This window comes from Brachyistius frenatus, unplaced genomic scaffold (genome assembly GCF_029030835.1).
Source record: "Brachyistius frenatus isolate BFR_SWC_R1_liver_20210118 unplaced genomic scaffold, ASM2903083v1 Contig_79, whole genome shotgun sequence".
NCBI lineage: Eukaryota > Metazoa > Chordata > Actinopteri > Embiotocidae > Brachyistius > Brachyistius frenatus.
The window spans coordinates 830,093-849,602 of NW_027210678.1; the positions used below are offsets into that span (position 1 = coordinate 830,093).

General features: G+C 43.2%; 1 protein-coding gene across 2 annotated transcripts; it reads right to left on the reverse strand.

Annotated features, from left to right (window-relative positions):
• Window positions 1-248: 248 nt before the first annotated feature.
• On the reverse strand, window positions 249-16,641 carry LOC138626887 (uncharacterized protein DDB_G0286299-like). Of its 2 annotated transcripts, none has more exons than XR_011311332.1 (15): window positions 16,449-16,641; window positions 15,031-15,083; window positions 13,859-13,974; window positions 13,190-13,335; window positions 11,066-11,263; window positions 9,275-9,502; window positions 8,985-9,066; window positions 5,404-5,432; window positions 5,161-5,272; window positions 3,902-4,534; window positions 3,604-3,757; window positions 2,985-3,328; window positions 2,788-2,855; window positions 2,595-2,688; window positions 249-2,273 (listed from the first exon to the last, which is right to left on the reverse strand). XR_011311332.1 is itself a non-coding variant. In XM_069708860.1 (15 exons), exons 1-14 carry the CDS (start codon window positions 16,551-16,553, stop codon window positions 2,653-2,655), a joined length of 2,304 nt encoding a protein of 767 aa, XP_069564961.1. In that variant the 5' UTR covers window positions 16,554-16,641; the 3' UTR covers window positions 249-2,273; window positions 2,644-2,652. The 2 variants fall into 2 exon arrangements, 1 of the variants encoding a protein (XP_069564961.1); XM_069708860.1 differs by having other exon boundaries at window positions 2,644-2,688.
• Window positions 16,642-19,510: the final 2,869 nt, after the last annotated feature.

Sequence of the window (19,510 nt, forward strand, 5' to 3'; positions counted from 1 at the left end):
GTAGTTTTACGTTGAGGAACATTATTCTTAGATTGTTGAACTGTTTGCAGTCTTTTATTGCCTCTGTCACAACTTTTTTGAAACATGTCGCTGGCATCAAATTCAAAATGAGCATATATTTTTGTGCAAATCATTTTCACCTGTACACAACAAACGAACACACAAATATCTGTAGCTGAATGTCTGAGTTAAAGTACTTCACACTTTAAGTGAATTAGAATATGTACGTTAATAAACTGAAGAGTCGATTTTGAGAGAAAATGTTTTTAATGGAAGAAACAGAAAGTTTCAGGACAGAGTGAAACATTCAGAAACTACGTGAGGCAGAAAAAAACAACAGTTTACATCTGTAAATGTTATAATCTGTGTGACCGTTTTAGGAGATAATGAGGAACATTACCAACAAACTACCTAGAAAAAAGAGGACGCATTACTTTATCGTCTAATTTCATTTAATTGTGGCTTCTTTGGAGTTTAGAAGTTGAAATAATGTCTTGTTGAGCTCAAACGGTTCAAACTGCTTTAGATGTTTCAGGAAAAAGAAAAATGTTTTTACAAAGAAACAGAATTAAAAAAAATAATAATTTAACTGAATTTGGGCAGATTCCAGTTAAAAACAAATAATGAATTAATTAATAGCATGTGCTGATTAATTTTTTTTTTAAAGGGGTAACAAAAGAAGCACAATCTGAATTACTGTTTTATCAGAAGTATTAATTAACTAATGAAAAGTTAGTTTCTAAACTGTCACTTAAATTAAAGTGAAGTTAGTTTAAAAAACTTTTTAACACATTTTTTCAAAGTAAACTAAATTAATTACTAAATAGTTTGTTGTTAGTTATTATTCTCATAAACAAATTTGATGTTCAAATGGTGACTTTTGAAACGTGTTAAAAGTTTTAAATCCTGAGTTTAATCTTGTTGCATATTTCAGAAGTTTCTGAACTTCAGTGTGAAGACAGATGTGCAGTTTAAGAGCAGGAAATCAAACAGGAGGACCATTTATATTATTATACTGTGTTCATGTCATATCGGATGGACAGGAGATCCATTATATTTGGGTTTAACTACCTGAAACAAACATCAGGTGAATTAGCGAACATGCTGCCTTGTTCGCTTTTTTAATGTTTTCAGATTGATCAGTTTGAATGTTGACTCAGACGGCGGTAATTACAGCAGCGCCGATGTGACATGAACGCACCGTGTGCAACACGGGGAGAGGAAAAACAAACAAATTATAGCAGTTGGATTGATTTATTTTCCCCGCTCGGTATCTGAACGCTTTGGTCCTTCAGAACCAGAATTAAAGTAGAGCAAAGTCCCTCCAAACTACAGCAACAGGATTTCATCAGTTAACAGTAGAAAACAACAAAAAAAGAAGTTCACAGCTTTATAACCGACAGGAAATGTAAACAAGCATCACAGGAAGTTCCTCCTCAAAACAAAACTGCAGTTTGTACCTTGAAGCTAAAAAGAAAAGTTGGTTACTGACAGACATGAAATCTTAAAGTTTCACAGTTGTTTCCTTTTTAAAGCTCATTTCTAACAGAAATTAAGAGACGAAGGAGTTTTCCAACAGTTTGTCAGACGTTCATGTGTTTAGTTAACGTCTCTGACTGGAAGAAGACAAACATCGAATTATAAAAGTTCCCCTTCACAATTTCTATGACTTGTGATGAAGTGCAGGTTGCAGACAGAGCAGCTCAGTGGTAGAAACAACCGGACTAGTGATCATTTTAAAGCCTCCAAACATCCTGAACTGAACTCACTTTGATCACTAGATTTGAAATATGTTGTGGTTTTGGACCAAATTTGACTTTTTAATTGCACCGATTGAGAAAATGTATAATCATGTTCATTTATTCTTTGTTTTTAAATCTAAGAGGACACTTTGGCTTGTTTTGTAAATCATAAAAAAAAACAACAACAGTATTTCTAAATAATGTGTTGAAGCTTTAAATGGGCCGAGCTCCCAGTTTAAAGGGTTCTCGGGGAGTTTGGAGGCTCGGTGCTGTAATTCAACCAGGTCCGACTCTGAAACATCCCAAACCTGCTGAAGGGGTTTCAACTTGTAAACAAACTTCACACGTCGTTGTATTCACAGTTTAAAGAACAGAAAGCAGTGAAACGGGACTGAAAGATTCTTTTCATCTCAGACAGAAGAATCAGGAGAGAAGGCACGAACATTACAGATCTCTGAGCTCCCGGGTTCCCCGATACGATCCTCCTCCTCCTCCTCCTCCTCTTCCTCCTGCGTTCAACCTGAGAAAACACTGGAGGAGTCAAAGAAAATCCAGATGAATCCTCCGTAAATCCAGACATGCTCAGATGGAAGTGAGAGCGACGCTGCGTGTTGAACTGATTCTTCGACTTCAGGAGTGTTTTAATGTGATTTTAAGATTTTAATTTCATTGGAAAAACCGTTTCTGAAAATCTCTAAAGTGTTTTGAAAGAGATTTTACTGTTTTTTTGATGGACTCCTTCAAAACCCTTTAAAGCTTTTCTGAAACGGTTTACAATTCAATTTAAATCGTAAAATCACATTAAAACATTCTTGATTGACCCAGAAGTCAAAGAAGAAAACAAACACTTACCTTTTTCTCTTCAAAGAAGTTTGATTACAAATTTAGATTTTCTGCTCACCAGGTTCAATCAGTTGATCTTCTTTTTGGAGGATTTTTTCTTTTTCTGGAAAACATGAAAGAAAACGTGTGAAATTTGTCGATTTGATTTGAGAGGAAACTTGTGGTTTAGTTGAGTGAAGTGTTTTTCAGGAGTGTTTCTTACCACAGAAACAGCTGCAGGAGTGTCTGCAGCCTCTCCGTCCTCCAGCTGCTCCTTTAATCTGTTCTTCTCTGTGGATATATCGGCATTATGAGTCACAGTTCAGGAAGTTTATCAATGAGTCTAACGCTACAAGGCAGGGCTGCACCATTCTGGATAAACTCAAAATAAACTGGAAACAAACCAACAGAAACTCGTACTCTTTTTCTTGGTGGGAACATCAGTGATGGGAGTTGAATCTTCTGCCGTCTCTTTCGCTGCCTTCGGCTTCTTTTTCTTCTTCCTCCCTTCGTTCGAAGGCTCCGACTCGTCTTCAGGAGTCGGGCCGTTGGCGGCGCTCCGATCGTCGGCCGGCGCCGCTCTCTTCTTCTCCTTCTCGGCCCGGGGAGGTTGGTTCTCCTTTGACGAACTCTCTTGTTCGCTGTTTGTTTTAATCTTCTTCTTCCTCTTTGGCGTCTCGTCCTCCCGGGCAGCGTCGACTCGAGGTCTTTTCTTTGGCTTTGGTCGAGGCGTCTCCTCAGTTTCCTCTTCGATGCGTCTTTGTCTGGAAAATGGTCATTTTCGTGGATTTAACAGGATATAATTGAAAATATTAGTGTAGTTTTGACTTTATTCTTAATAGAATTAAATCATCGTTTGATTTTTAAAGTATATATTTTATTTCAATTTTATACTATAGTGTGACTTTTTATTCATATTTTAGACGACGTGACTTTTATTCATACTATTCATACTATAGCATAATCCAAAATATGATAAAAAAAAATTAAAAAAAAAGTCGTCCAGAATATTTAAGAAGAGTCACGCTATCGTACTCACTTCTTTCTCTCCGGCCCTGCAGGGACGGTCCTGCTCTTCATCTTCCTCTTCGTCATCACATCTTTCTTCTGTAGTCTTAATCTCTTCTTCAGGCTCAGCTTCTTCCTGAGGCGGTTTTTCTTATTGGCCGAGGAGAGCAGAGAAGAGTTTCTGACTGCAGAAACAGAGGTGGAGAAAAATGAACCAATTACTGAGCTTCTCTGTAAAAAAACACCAACATTTCAATCCTTAGTATTGATAAGGAGTCCACATGAAGTATGAACCATCACTTATTAAAAACATGTTTCTACTCTCTCACCACCGGCGGTCTCCAGCTCCTCTTCTGCGTCTTTGTCGCCACCTGCTGGTTCTCCTTCAGACTGCAGCTCCTCCTTTTCCTTTTTCCTCTTTTTCTTCTTTTTCTTTTTCTCCTCTGTCGTCTCTGCTGGACTCACGGGACTCTCCACCGTCTTCTCCTCCACCGCTCCTCCTACCACCTCCTCCTCCTCCACCTTCTTCTTCTTCTTCTTCTTTTTAATTTTGTTTTCAGAAGGAGTGACAGGAGTTTCCTCTTCTTTCTCTTCCACTTCATCTGTCCCTCTTTTCCTCTTCTTCGTCTTCTTCTTCTCCGATGGAGTTACCAGAGGCACCTCCTCCTCCTGCGCCTCCTCCTGCGCCTCCTCCTCGTGTCTCTTTTTGTTTCTCTTTTTCTTTTTGGCAGACTTGCAGGTCAGAGGAGTGTCGCTGGGTGTGTCTGTGGCAGATGCATCAGTGCTCGGTGTTTCTGCTGCGGGAGTCTCGACGTCCTTTTTGTTCTTCTTTTTCTTTTTCTTGGGACTTCCGGACTCTGCAGCCTCCTCAGGAAGCAGCTGGCTGGTTTCTCGCTCGGCGGCTTCGCCGGCTTCAGTTTGGACGTTGAGGACGATGGAGACATCGGGGTCCTCTGGCTCTTCTACAACAGAGATGTCATGTTAAAACCCAGCAGTGACGAATCTGCTGAATCTGCAGCTCACGGTTCTGATTCACTCTCACAGCATCGTTTTCTGTTTCAGGAGTTGTTCAAACAGCTTCTTTGTACAGTAAATACTGGACTTAAAGTTACACTACAACTGCTGGTTGTTTTCATGTACAACATATTAACATATTGAGAACATGCTCCTGCAGCCTTCCATGTGGCCCCAAAAGAAATGTGTTATTGCAGGTTAAATAAATATAAACATACAATATATTTTGATATTCAGTCCTTGTGGATATTGAAAATTTGAAGACAGATATAAATAAAAAACAAAACACAAAAAAAGCAAAATTACAAAAAGCAAAGTCAAAATAATTTGAAAAGACAAAATCAATCAATTTAGGATTATTCGTAATTATTCAGAGCTGGAGAAGATTTTGAAACTATGTTTTGACAAATCACAGAATTTGATGCTTAATATTTAAAAAACAAGATTCTTATTGATTAACATTTGTAGGAATTTTGCAGGAACATGTTTAAAAGATGTCGGAAAAATTGTTCCGGATATGAGTGAACTAAAGAGAGTTGCGTGGCGTGTTTTATTTTTGGAGAAGAATTTGTACCCGTGTGATGGACAGGGACGTCTGCAGCGTCCTTCTGGTCCTCCGCGGGTGCCGACGTCTCCGTCTCGTCCTCGAGCTTCAGCTCGGACGTGACGTCACGTTGCTCTTTATTCTGAGTGAAACACAGACAGGAGTTATTACCGTTACTGTAATCACGTTCTTATGTTTAGATTATCGGTAAAGACATAACAGCGCTGTAAACGCTTTAAACTTCATCACTTCAAAATAAAAGTTGTGCGGTACCTCAGATTTCTCCTCTTTACTGTCAGGGTCTGAAAAAGATGAAAACAACAGTAAGTTATTCCAACTTATCCGTGAGGGGGACATGAATGTCAACAGATCTTGTATCATCAGTTTCTTGGTTAGTTTCCAAAGTGTTTAGAAATCCTCAGATGAGTTTAACTCTCAAGACTCGTCTTCGCTCCGTTTTTGGTTAACGAGCTCCGAGAAGTTTCCCAAAGTGAGTGACGACGTGGAAAAACTGGTCGGAGCGTCGTTTCTCTCCTTCAAACTCTTTACAAGGTTTGGCGTTGAAATCCGAAACGCCTGGAGGTGAACTTGGAGGCCGTCTCGCTGGGTTTTCTTCCTGTTCTCCTTTTTTATTCAAATAAAGTGAGATGATGAAAACGTCCTGCGCTTCAACAGCTGGAGACGAAGACGCTGCCAGAAGAGGAAATGCAGCGTGATTCTCTTACTGCCAAATAAAATGGAAAAAATATGTCCAGAGTAAAATGAAGGAAACTACTTCATTAGTAACTCTCTTTTTGCAAATGCTTGTGGAGAACTTTTAAAGTCAGTTTATTCAGATAATCAGGAGTTCCTGCATCTAAATTAGAAGGATTTTCAGCTTTTTTTTTTATTGGTAAAATCAAAAGCAATTTTATGATGATTTAACTTCACTTTTTGGGAAAGATTTAAATCCTTAAACAGGAAATAAATTGTACATTAACAAGATTTTATATATTTTTCCTAAATCAATAACCTTGCAATGACTTTTATTGAAGTGCAGCGGAGAGTAATAACTTTAAAAATCTGTTCTAACTGGAAACAAAGCCGGCGGTCGGATGGTGTCGGCGGCTCTGATGAGACGTCGGAGATGAACGCCGTCGGAGATGAACGCCGTCGGAGATGAACGCCGTCGGAGATGAACGATGAACGCCGTCGGAGATGAACGCCGTCGGAGATGAACGCCGTCGGAGATGAACGATGAACGCCGTCGGAGATGAACGATGAACGCCGTCGGAGATGAACGACGTCGGAGATGAACGACGTCGGAGATGAACGCCGTCGGAGATGAACGATGAACGCCGTCGGAGATGAACGACGTCGGAGATGAACGCCGTCGGAGATGAACGCCGTCGGAGATGAACGACGTCGGAGATGAACGCCGTCGGAGATGAACGCCGTCGGAGATGAACGATGAACGCCGTCGGAGATGAACGACGTCGGAGATGAACGATGAACGCCGTCGGAGATGAACGATGAACGCCGTCGGAGATGAACGCCGTCGGAGATGAACGCCGTCGGAGATGAACGCCGTCGGAGATGAACGCCGTCGGAGATGAACGCCGTCGGAGATGAACGATGAACGCCGTCGGAGATGAACGACGTCGGAGATGAACGCCGTCGGAGATGAACGCCGTCGGAGATGAACGATGAACGCCGTCGGAGATGAACGCCGTCGGAGATGAACGCCGTCGGAGATGAACGCCGTCGGAGATGAACGCCGTCGGAGATGAACGCCGTCGGAGATGAACGATGAACGCCGTCGGAGATGAACGCCGTCGGAGATGAACGCCGTCGGAGATGAACGCCGTCGGAGATGAACGCCGTCGGAGATGAACGATGAACGCCGTCGGAGATGAACGCCGTCGGAGATGAACGCCGTCGGAGATGAACGCCGTCGGAGATGAACGACGTCCGTCGGAGATGAACGGAGATGAACGGAGATGAACGGAGATGAACGACGTCGGAGATGAACGCCGTCGGAGATGGACGCCGTCGGAGATGAACGGAGATGAACGATGTCGGAGATGAACGCCGTCGGAGATGAACGATGTCGGAGATGAACGCCGTCGGAGATGAACGACGTCGGAGATGAACGATGAACGACGTCGGAGATGAACGCCGTCGGAGATGAACGATGAACGCCGTCGGAGATGAACGCCGTCGGAGATGAACGACATCGGAGATGAACGACGTCGGAGATGAACGACGTCGGAGATGAACGCCGTCGGAGATGAACGCCGTCGGAGATGAACGATGAACGCCGTCGGAGATGAACGCCGTCGGAGATGAACGCCGTCGGAGATGATGAACGCCGTCGGAGATGAACGCCGTCGGAGATGAACGCCGTCGGAGATGAACGCCGTCGGAGATGAACGACGTCGGAGATGAACGACGTCGGAGATGAACGACGTCGGAGATGAACGCCGTCGGAGATGAACGCCGTCGGAGATGAACGACGTCGGAGATGAACGCCGTCGGAGATGAACGACGTCGGAGATGAACGACGTCGGAGATGAACGACGTCGGAGATGAACGCCGTCGGAGATGAACGACGTCGGAGATGAACGACGTCGGAGATGAACGCCGTCGGAGATGAACGATGAACGCCGTCGGAGATGAACGCCGTCGGAGATGAACGCCGTCGGAGATGAACGACGTCGGAGATGAACGATGAACGCCGTCGGAGATGAACGCCGTCGGAGATGAACGATGTCGGAGATGAACGCCGTCGGAGATGAACGACGTCGGAGATGAACGCCGTCGGAGATGAACGATGAACGCCGTCGGAGATGAACGCCGTCGGAGATGAACGACGTCGGAGATGAACGCCGTCGGAGATGAACGACGTCGGAGATGAACGATGAACGCCGTCGGAGATGAACGACGTCGGAGATGAACGACGTCGGAGATGAACGCCGTCGGAGATGAACGATGAACGCCGTCGGAGATGAACGCCGTCGGAGATGAACGCCGTCGGAGATGAACGACGTCGGAGATGAACGATGAACGCCGTCGGAGATGAACGCCGTCGGAGATGAACGCCGTCGGAGATGAACGATGAACGATGTCGGAGATGAACGCCGTCGGAGATGAACGACGTCGGAGATGAACGCCGTCGGAGATGAACGATGAACGCCGTCGGAGATGAACGCCGTCGGAGATGAACGCCGTCGGAGGAGATGAACGCCGTCGGAGATGAACGCCGTCGGAGATGAACGCCGTCGGAGATGAACGACGTCGGAGATGAACGACGTCGGAGATGAACGCCGTCGGAGATGAACGATGAACGCCGTCGGAGATGAACGCCGTCGGAGATGAACGCCGTCGGAGATGAACGACGTCGGAGATGAACGATGAACGCCGTCGGAGATGAACGCCGTCGGAGATGAACGATGAACGCCGTCGGAGATGAACGATGAACCGTCGGAGATGAACGCCGTCGGAGATGAACGACGTCGGAGATGAACGCCGTCGGAGATGAACGATGAACGCCGTCGGAGATGAACGCCGTCGGAGATGAACGCCGTCGGAGATGAACGATGAACGCCGTCGGAGATGAACGCCGTCGGAGATGAACGCCGTCGGAGATGAACGCCGTCGGAGATGAACGACGTCGGAGATGAACGACGTCGGAGATGAACGCCGTCGGAGATGAACGCCGTCGGAGATGAACGCCGTCACTCTGAATCGTCGGAGAAGCTTCTTCACGACGGCGTGTGATTCTTGTCGCCGCGGTGAGAAGGAGACAGAAAAAACGCCACATGTAAAAGTTACAGAACAACCCGGCTATTAGATCAGCCATTGGTTCGCCCTACCGTCGTGGGGCGGGGCTTCCGTCTCTGCCGGCTGCTCATTGGTCTCCTCGCCGGAGGGGGCGGAGTCGGCCCGGCCGGGCTGCTGCAGGAGGAATCAACAGGTCAACATCAGTCTGACTGCAGACATGAAGAGGTTTTTCGTTTCGTTTCTTTCTTTGACTCTTTTAGTGAATCTGAAACACTAAAAGTTAAACTCTGATTTAAACATTGTGGAAATAAATAATAATAAATAATAATAAAAAGCCCCTGCAGGGTCTTCACTGATATCATAACATCAGGCTGTGCTGTACCTCTGCAGGCATCCCCTCTTCATCCTCCTCATCCTCTGCAGGCGCCCCCTCTTCATCCTCCTCATCCTCTGCAGGCGCCCCCTCTTCATCCTCCTCATCCTCTGCAGGCGCCCCCTCTTCATCCTCCTCATCCTCTGCAGGCGCCCCCTCTTCATCCTCCTCATCCTCTGCAGGCGCCCCCTCTTCATCCTCCTCATCCTCTGCAGCGTTCACGGCAGCTTGTGGCTCCTGGAAGCAGAAAGAAAGATGATGACAATTAAAAGAAGCGTTCATTTTTTCATCCAGGAGGAATCATAGGATAATTTTGTCCATAACTTCAATCAGTTTTGGTAACGCTGAACTCAATAAGTCCCTGAAGGGGATCAGATCCGATCTGCGTCTCAGTGGTTGCTATAGTAACGGCACTGCACCCAGAAGTAGGAGGAGCTGAGCTTCCTCGTTTATCACGTGACAAGGAGCAGTTTTATACAAACAATGAGACGCCGTCATGTTGGGAAATAATCTGTTTACAGTCTGTCGACTCGTCTCACTAATGCTCGACGAAATTACAAAATAAAATGAAAGAAAAAACTACTAAATTAAATGTTGGCTGAAACTACAAAATATAAAAATATTGGATTAAACTGCGGCACAGTGGTTCAGTAGTTAGCATCGTCGCCTCACAGCAAAAAGGTTCCAGGTTCGAATCCCGGCCTTCCTGTGTGAGTCTGCAGGTTCTCCGTGTGCCTGTGTGGGTTCTCTCGGTTCTCCAGCTTCTCCCACCATCCAGAAACATGCTACCAGGTTAACTGGTGGTTCTACAAATGTCCCTGAGGTGTGAATGACAGCATGAACGGTCTTTGTTTCCGTCTGTCTCTATGTGTCCCTGTGATGGACTGGTGACCTGTCCAGGTGAACCCCGCCTTCACCCAATGTGAGCTGGGATAGGCTCCGCCCCCCCGTGACCCTGTTCAGGATAAGGCGGGTATAGATGATGGATGGATGGATTAAACTACAAAACAATATGGATGAAACTACAAGAGTTTAATAAACAGGAATGATTCATGAGGTCAATGTTAAAAGAATTTTGGAGAAAAAGCTGCTGCAGAATCAATAATGTCACGAGAGGCTAAAGAGATGTAAAAATCAATAAAACTGCAGTAGGTTATAAATAATTTAATTCAGTGTGCAGCCTCATGATCGGCTGAATTTAATGCCAACTGGCACTCAACTTAAATATTGATTAAAGTTGGCATTTCTGTTCATGTTGGACTTTCAAATTATTTTTTAGAGGTTATTTCCAATATTTAATCCCAAGTGTATAATTTTAAGAAAACACCCAGCCTTGTTGGTCACGCAAATGTAATCTTAATCCTCCAGGGAAAAAAAAAGTCTTAAAAATGTGCCGACTCAGCAGAGAAATGCTTGTTGCAGCGTTGCCTGCTGGCAGCTGAACAATACAAACAATGCACCTCAGTGAGTCGCAGCTCTCCACACAATCGCTTTCAGATGTGCAGCCGAGGCTCGGCTGAGTCACGAGTCAACGACGACTAACGGTTCTGTTTGTTTCAGAGCAGGAAGGTGGAGGACGAGGACGGTGTGAAGGACAGACAAACATAACACAATAACTATGAATAAAGCTACGTTTGAGTGTCACATCTTCACAGAAAAGTGACCGATATCCTGCAGAAAAGGAAAACACAGGAACAAAGCAGAATATCTGATCAACAGCTTCAACTCCTCAAAGCGTTAAAAACATTCAAAACTACCAGAACTGATAAGAACCTAAAAGACTCGTCAGCCTCGTCTCACCTGCTCCGGCTCATCTCGGCGCTCCTCGACTGGATCGGGGACCCGCGGTGGCTCCTCGCCCCGATCGGAGGCAGGTCGCCGGGGGTCCGCCGGGCCGGAGTCGCCCCGGGCGGGTTCGGCCGTCTCCTCGGAGTCTGCCGAGGCAGAGACGGAGCTTTCTGCCTTCTTAGATGCTTCGGACACTTCAGTCGGAGCGGACTGTAAAACATGTACAAGATGCAGGAAAGGATCGACATTTAAGGATGTTTTTACTTCTGGAGACGGTGCGTGTGTTGGTGACTGATCGTAGCTGCTCTGAGGAGTACTTTAGTAGAAAAACAGTGCATGTGGGACCGGGTGTAGCTCATTGGTGTGTCTTTAATAGTTTTGGGGCAGCGGTGGAGCTCTATAATGGAGGATAATGAGTGTCTGAATACACACTAGAGCTGCACAATTAATCACAATCTCACTTCTAAACGCAAACGATTTTACCATCAAACAAGCGCTTCTATTCACCTTCAATCTATAGAGAAACCGTCAGGAAGGAGAATACAACTCAGAGTTTACGTTTAATGAAAGAATATTTGAGATTAAATTGAATTGTTTTTCTGTTCAGTATCCGATTCGTGAAGCCGCTGCATTAAAAACATGAGTGTTTCCTTTCCGTTGTTCTGACGTGTTGAGTTCTGCCGGCGCGCTGAGAACTGATGCAGCTCGCGGCGCGGCGCGGCGCTACAAGGAAAACTACCGGAAACTGTGATGATAAACCGGGACGATAAAACCATCTGATTCCTGTCAGACTCTGATCTGAAGTTATTGATAATAAGGTAATAATCCTCCTGTTATTTATTTCCTTTATAAAATGAATCAAATTCACACGGTCGGAACAAAACGGAACAAAATATGAGCAACAGGAGGATGAAGGCAGAACACCCATCCTGCATTAGGCAGTTAGATTAGTTTTATTTTATTTTATTAGTTTTATCAGGTAAATGATGCACTAAATATTTATATTGAAGAAAATCTTGATATTTTCGTATTTTACCCAGAATCCCGCAGCTCGAATACACGCAGTTTTTAGACACGTGATGTCAAACGTGTTCGGCAGATTGTTTTAATTCTGTCGTCTGCACACGGACCGATTTAAATTTGACCGGCGAGAAGTAGAAGAACAAAAGAAACTAAACTTAAGTTCAGCAGAAATATTTTTGTTCTATTAAAAATCTATTTCGTCTTCGCAGAGAAAGAAAACTCGCTGAAATACACGAATGAAAAGAAACAAAGCAAAGTAATCGGGGTTTCCTGCAGTTGTCGACTGAACCACAATGATCCATTCACACACCGACAGACACACACACACACACACACACACACACACACACACACACACACACACACACACACACACACACACACACACACACGCTCACACACACACACACACACACACACACACACACACACACACACACACACACACACACACACACACACACACACACACACACACACACACACACACACACACACACACACACACACACACACACACACACACACACACACGCTCACACACACACACACACACTCTCACACACACACACACACACACACACACACACACACACACACACACACACACACACACACACACTCACACACTCACACACGCACGCACACACAATTTGTCTCAGAAGATTATCCTTCTGTCACACAGTCTCTGTCCAAACAGTGTTATCTGCTGCATCGATGGGCCGACATAAAAGAGCACACACACACACACACACACACACACACACACACACACACACACACACACACACACACACACACACACACACACACAGTAATGACAACTGAAACAGGACAGACGAGGAGATGTGAATCATCAGAGGTTATAACAACAATTATTACACTGACTGGACGACAGTTATGTGTTTTGGTGCCGTTACTGTCGACCAGTCACTCGATACCTCCGATGCTTTTATGTTTTATTCTACATTTATTTATATTCAACCGTCCTCAACTTCTCGATGTTCAAATCATAACTTGACCTTCTTTTATGTACCGGCTATTTGTCGGCACATTTTTTTATGTATCTTGTGACAAATAAAAAAACATTTCTCTGATATGTTCGATGCTCACCTCCTGCTCCGGTTTGATCTCCTCCATCTTCATCTCCTCCTCCTCCTCCTCCTCCTCCTCGTTTGTGGTTCTGGTTTTATCAGCTGCGTCCAGCAGCTGCTCACAGACGGTTTCTGTCTCTGCAGGATCGACGTCTCCTCCGGACTCTGAGAACAGAGACGTGATGAAATATAGTCAAAACAGCAAAGATTCATATTTCAAAATAAAACAATATATTTAAAAAACAGGTGGAAAAATTGTAGAATTAAATGATGTGTGTGTGAAACTGACACAAGGAACTTCTATGGTGGAAAATAAAATCTGAATAAATAAAAAGACAAAACAATATATTGAATAATACTGAGCTGGAAAAAGAAAAGTTCAAGAAAAGCGGATCAAGGTTTCATTAATCTTTAATTAATTAAGGAGGACAGTTTTGTAAACATAAATATCAAAGGTGAAAGACTTGAAATCATACTTCGACATTAATTTGGATATTAAAACACCAAATAATCCATCCCTGATCAAAAATGTTTGATTTGTCGATTTTGAGTTTTTTGCGTAAAAATCGCAGGAATTTTAAGAAAAATTTAAAGTTCCCAAAAAATGCAGCGGAGACGACTTGATGATTGTTTCAGCTGGAAATAAAGTAATAATGTTTGAACTTTAAATTTATAAATGAAGGTTTACCGGGCGGAGGCTTGGAGTCGTCTTCACTGGTTGCAGGTTCGGGTTTGATGCTTTCCTTCTTCAGGCTGCCGAAGTCTTCACTCTCCTGCTTGGTGTGTTGGGCGAGAGAGCAGAGCCTGTAACACACACACACACACACACACACACACACACACACACACACACACACACACACACACACACACAGAGACACACACACACACACACACGCACACACAGAGACACACACACACAGACACACACAGACACACACAGACACACACACACACACACACACACACGCACACACAGAGACACACACACACACAGACACACACACACACAGACACACACACACACACACACACACACAGACACACACACACACACACACACACAGACACACACACACACACACACACACACACACACACACACACACACACACACACACACACACACACACACACACACACACACACACACACACACACACACACACACACACACACACAGACTAAATTGAGGTTGTGTTTCTCTTCTGTGTTCATTTCATTTCTCGTCTTTAACGAAACATTCTCATTGACTTTCTCTGATTTGACGTGATGATGTCACATGATGATGTCGTTCATTCACTCATTCATCTGCTGCCCGTTTAATCCTCCACTGAGAGGCAGGGATTTTGAAGCCTATCCCAGAATGCACTGGGCACGAGGCCAAACAGGAAGCCCCACACACACACACAGAGAGAGAACCGGTCACATCCTGTTTTAAATCCACCTGAGCTGAGTGTCTGATGTCACCTGATGAAAAACCAGACAGATTCTTCATACTTGAATTCATCTTTCAGTTCTTTAGTCTCCGACTGATTCTTGTTTTGTTTTGTTGCGTCTGTTTAATGTACAAACAGTTATGGGATAAACAGAATATGACTTTTAAATGCCTTGTTTTTTGTTCTTTTTCTCCATATTTCATTTATCTTTTCTTTATCCTTTATTTATTTTTTCACTTTATTTCTGTTGTAAATTTGACTTCTATGCTTTCGTTACCTACGATATTGTAATTATTATTATTTCTATCTTTCTTCCTGTAAGTATGAACATAATAAAAAGACACATCTAAACAAATGTATTGCCATATTATAACAATTATTTTCAGTACTTTTGAATTCATCAAACATTTGTCTGACTTACTTCATCCATCCTGTGTAGATATCATGAAGGTTGGAGGTCTCCGGTGTCTCCACCTACACAAACAAAATCACATCCTGACACATTTTGGGCTTTTTTTTCAACATTCTCCGAGTTTCTCTCGAAAGCCTATTTTCCAGTCTTTTTACCGATGCCCTGAACGTCACAACTATAATTGAGACAATATTCTCTGAAACGCGACTATAATGACGAAGACAGAAAAAAAAAAAGAGTTGAAAGGGAAACAGCAAATTTCCTGTCCTTCAGGAAAGCTGCCACTTTGATGCCACGAAGCTCCCAGATGTGAACCCCTGGAAAATATGCCCGACTCGCAGTATGAGAGGGAACTCGTGCTCGCAGTAACAAAATAAGAGTCGGGCAGGTAATTACTGACGTTGTTGTGTCGTGATCTTCTTTAAACTCTGTCAGAAACTTTTAACGGGGATATTTTCAGCCTGCGAGCCCGAAACGTGAAACCAGAAGAAAGAAGTTGCACATTCTTCGTGTGTGCATGTGCAAGAAAAACCGAGCTGTTCCGTAGAGAGCAGAACTGGAGCAACAGCAGTGACTCCACTCGGAGTCGGTTCAACAGTTTAGTTTGGACTAAAAGAATATACCAAAAAAAACAAGTGAATAAGAGTCTGGCTGAACAGTGAATTGTGTATTTTACAGAATTTGAAAGCGTGTGTTTGCATGTACACACTGATCCAACATTTTAATGTTTATTACAGAATATTTGGTCTATTAAATACAAAAACAAAAAAAACCTTTCAGTCTGAGCACAGTGAGAAGTCATGAAATGTCTCGTAAACAATGCAAAATCCAACAATATGTTCTGCACTATAGTGGGAAGCCAACGTTAGTCAGTTCTGCTTGGTTAACAACTGTAACTGGTTGGTGATCAAAATAGTTGCTGATTAATTTTCTGTTGATCAAATGATCCATTAATCTGCTTCTCTTTGCAGCTATAGAGCATTTAAATCAAATCTGACAACTTTATGACTAAATTGGAGAAAAGTGAATGGAGGTTTTGAATGGGGCGTCAGCGGAGGGGCCTGAGGCTGCAGCAGCTCCCGTAACATTATGTTCCCTTCCTCCAGGAGGCCCGGGCCGCTTCAACCCCCCCAACACACACACACACACACACACACACACACACACACACACACACACACACACACACACACACACACACACACACACACACACACACACACACTCACACTCACTCAGTGCACGAGCACATTTATATTTCATAGAACAGCTTTCATGAAACGTGCAGGACGCGCGTGTCACGACAACAAACAGCATTAAAAACCTACTTGGTAATAAATAGAACAGAAATGAGCGAACGAGCCCCGTCAGGTCGCCTCCCACCGGACCGGGCTGCAGGTCCGGCAGAACCGGACCGAACTTCTCACCTGAGAAACGTGTTTTTCCAGCACCTTGGCGGCCTTCCGGAAGCCGCTGACCTTCAGGTGCTGGTAGATGAGGAAGAGCAGCGCGTCGTCCTCCTCCGAGGCCATGGTGTCCAACTGGACCGGCGGGGACGCGCTCCAGCTCCAATATTATTGTCCTGTTATTAACACTTCACTTCGTGTTCGCCGTGCAGCCTGCGCACGTGCGGTGACGACGCCCCCCTTCGAAATGCAGCATGGGAAATGGAGTTTTGATTTGTTGTCTTTTGTTTTTAAAGAGGACGCAGGGAGGACGAGGACAGCGCGTACTGTCTCCATAGAGACTGGAAATAAAAGGGACAGAACTGAGTTAGAGAACTAAAATAAACATTTAGAAGAATGTTTAGCAGATTAAATGTCTAAATAAAGTTGAATTTCATATTTACAACATAAATATATTTATACTATTGAAAGCCAGATAGAAAATGAGTTTAGACGATTGCGTTTCCTTTTAATGACCATGTTTATTTCTTAGTTTGTTCACTTCATAAAAGGGTCATTTTCTGTGAAGCAAAACGCACAATTAATTAGACACACCAGTGATTAATTTACAGAGTTTAGAAACAAGACTTTAGATATATATTTTTGACCAACTATACAGACTTGTGCATTTATATCGCTTCACATCAGGAAAAGAGACAAAACAGCCGAGATTTAAGGGTGAAAAGTTTGTAAATCAAATTTGTGACTTTTGGAGACAAAAGTATGAGTGTCTATAAATCGATAAATAAAGCAAAAGTCTTCAATATTTAATCAAAATTCAGACTTTCTGTCTCTTAATTTGAACTTGGTACCTCACAATTTTTTTACCCAGAAAGTAAATAAGTAAACGTCTTCACATATAATCCTAAACTTTGATTTAATAGCTCATTATTGGGGATTTAGAAAGTCAATATTTTTGAATTAGTGTCATTTTGACTTAATTATTTTTCCAGAAATAGTTTTTTACTCTGAAAATGATAAAATAATAAGTCATAATTTGTAACTTAGTAACTTGTGATTTTGAGTGAAGGTATAATAATAATAATAATAACAAATAACCTTTGCCTTACTGGTAGAAATCATCTTCATACCTTCTAAACCTGCGTTTAAATTAAAGTGTGTTTTGAATAAAGTGTTCGTATTGTTTCAGTTGAGAAACTGCGTGCTTTAAGTTGGGATGATGCAACTGAAGGAGCTGTAACAACGTCTGGCCTCGTTCCTGCCAGTGAATCAGGCCTCAATAAATCACACACCGCCTCTTTCAGCGCTTTGTTTGTTGGAAACTTGGTGCTGGATGCAACGCGGAGACTCTCCAGCAGAAGCAGAGGGTCCCGGACCGTTTGGACCATTTGGACCATTTGGACCAATGGGACGCAGACAAACACCAAGGTTTTAAAAAGACGTCCTTCCACCACGTTTCAGCCTCATTTTACATACATTACATTACATTTACATTTCATTACATTACATCACATTTCATTACATCACATTTCATTACATTACATTTACATTTCATTACATTACATTTCATTACATTACATCACATTTCATTACATTACATCACATTTCATTACATTACATTTACATTTCATTACATTACATTTCATTACATTACATCACATTTCATTACATTACATTTAGCTGACGCTTTTATCCAAAGCGACTTGCAACAAGTAAGTTAAAACATAGTTTTAAATGACCTGTCAATCATCCATCCGTCCATCCATCACTGACAAAAGAGGCACAGTTAGGGACAACAGGATTTCTGCTCATAACTTTCAAAATAAAAGTGGTGGTTGGTGGAACAGTTTGAGTTTCAGAGCCTTTGTGGAGCTTTAATGCTGCGTTTTCTCCGTCCAAACTCTCCTCTGATGCCACATCTGCCAGCTTTACAAAGAAATCATCAAAGCATTCCTCTTTCTTACTCAATAACATGTGCTATTCGTTAAATGTGTTTTGATACCAGTGTAAAAGATAAACACCTCAGTACAGATAATTACAAAAAACAAGACAAAACCTTTTTAAAATTAAGAATTAACTTATTTAACACAGCTAAAACTTCTGAAATGATTTCTAAAGACAGGAAGTTGTGCAAGAACTGCTCCCACACGAGGAAAAATTCTCATTTAAATCAGCATCTTTTAGAGAATTGGTTGTATATTTATACATTTATTGTGCTTAATAGGACAACTTTAACAGCAGACACTGCAAATGTTATCTTATTTCTGTTCTGTTGACCTTTATGACTACTTTTACGACCTGATTTTTTTCTTTTTGTTGGAGCATACAAACATTTCCAATGAGAGATAACAGGAGCTTTTATTTAATCTCTCCTATTTCCTGTCTAATCCTGATTACTTGTGGATGACTTGCTGCACTGCTGCATCTCTGCAGTTCGCAGCCTGACGGAGAGAAATTCCTGGTTCCTCTCCGGAGTGCCAGCTGGCTCTCCTCCGCCTGTTGAACCGTCCGGCGGGCTGCAGCCGCACCGCCCGGCGGACGTCCCGTCCGCGGTCCCTCCGCCGCCGGCACGGAGACCGACGACCACAACGTACAGGAGACGTGTTAAAGTAACTTAGAGCCGCTAAACGAGCTGCTGTGGATTTATTGCAGTTTTCTCCTGCGTAAAGTTACAGAAATGAGCTCGGGAACACCGGATGTTGAGCAGTGCAGCCTTCAAATTAAAAGGACAAGCAAGATTTTACGAGTTTATCATTTTTTTTGTTGGCATAAATGACAGATTTTACATTATTACCCCGCTGAGGGATGTTAGCACACAAGTACTCATTTTTACTTCAGGCTTAGATGCTATGAAGGCAGAAATAATCTTAATAGTGAGTCAGTTTCTCTGTTAATTAAAAGCATTAACCAACAGAAAAGGGACAGAAAATTACAAATATGAAATAAGTTACCGGAGCTACAGCTCGCTGAGGTTTCACATGATCGATGAGCTCAGTGGTTATTTCTTTGTACGTTAGCTTCCGATAACCAGCGAGGTTACTGCTTCAGATTGAACTGTTAGCCAGATCAAGGAGCCCCTCCCT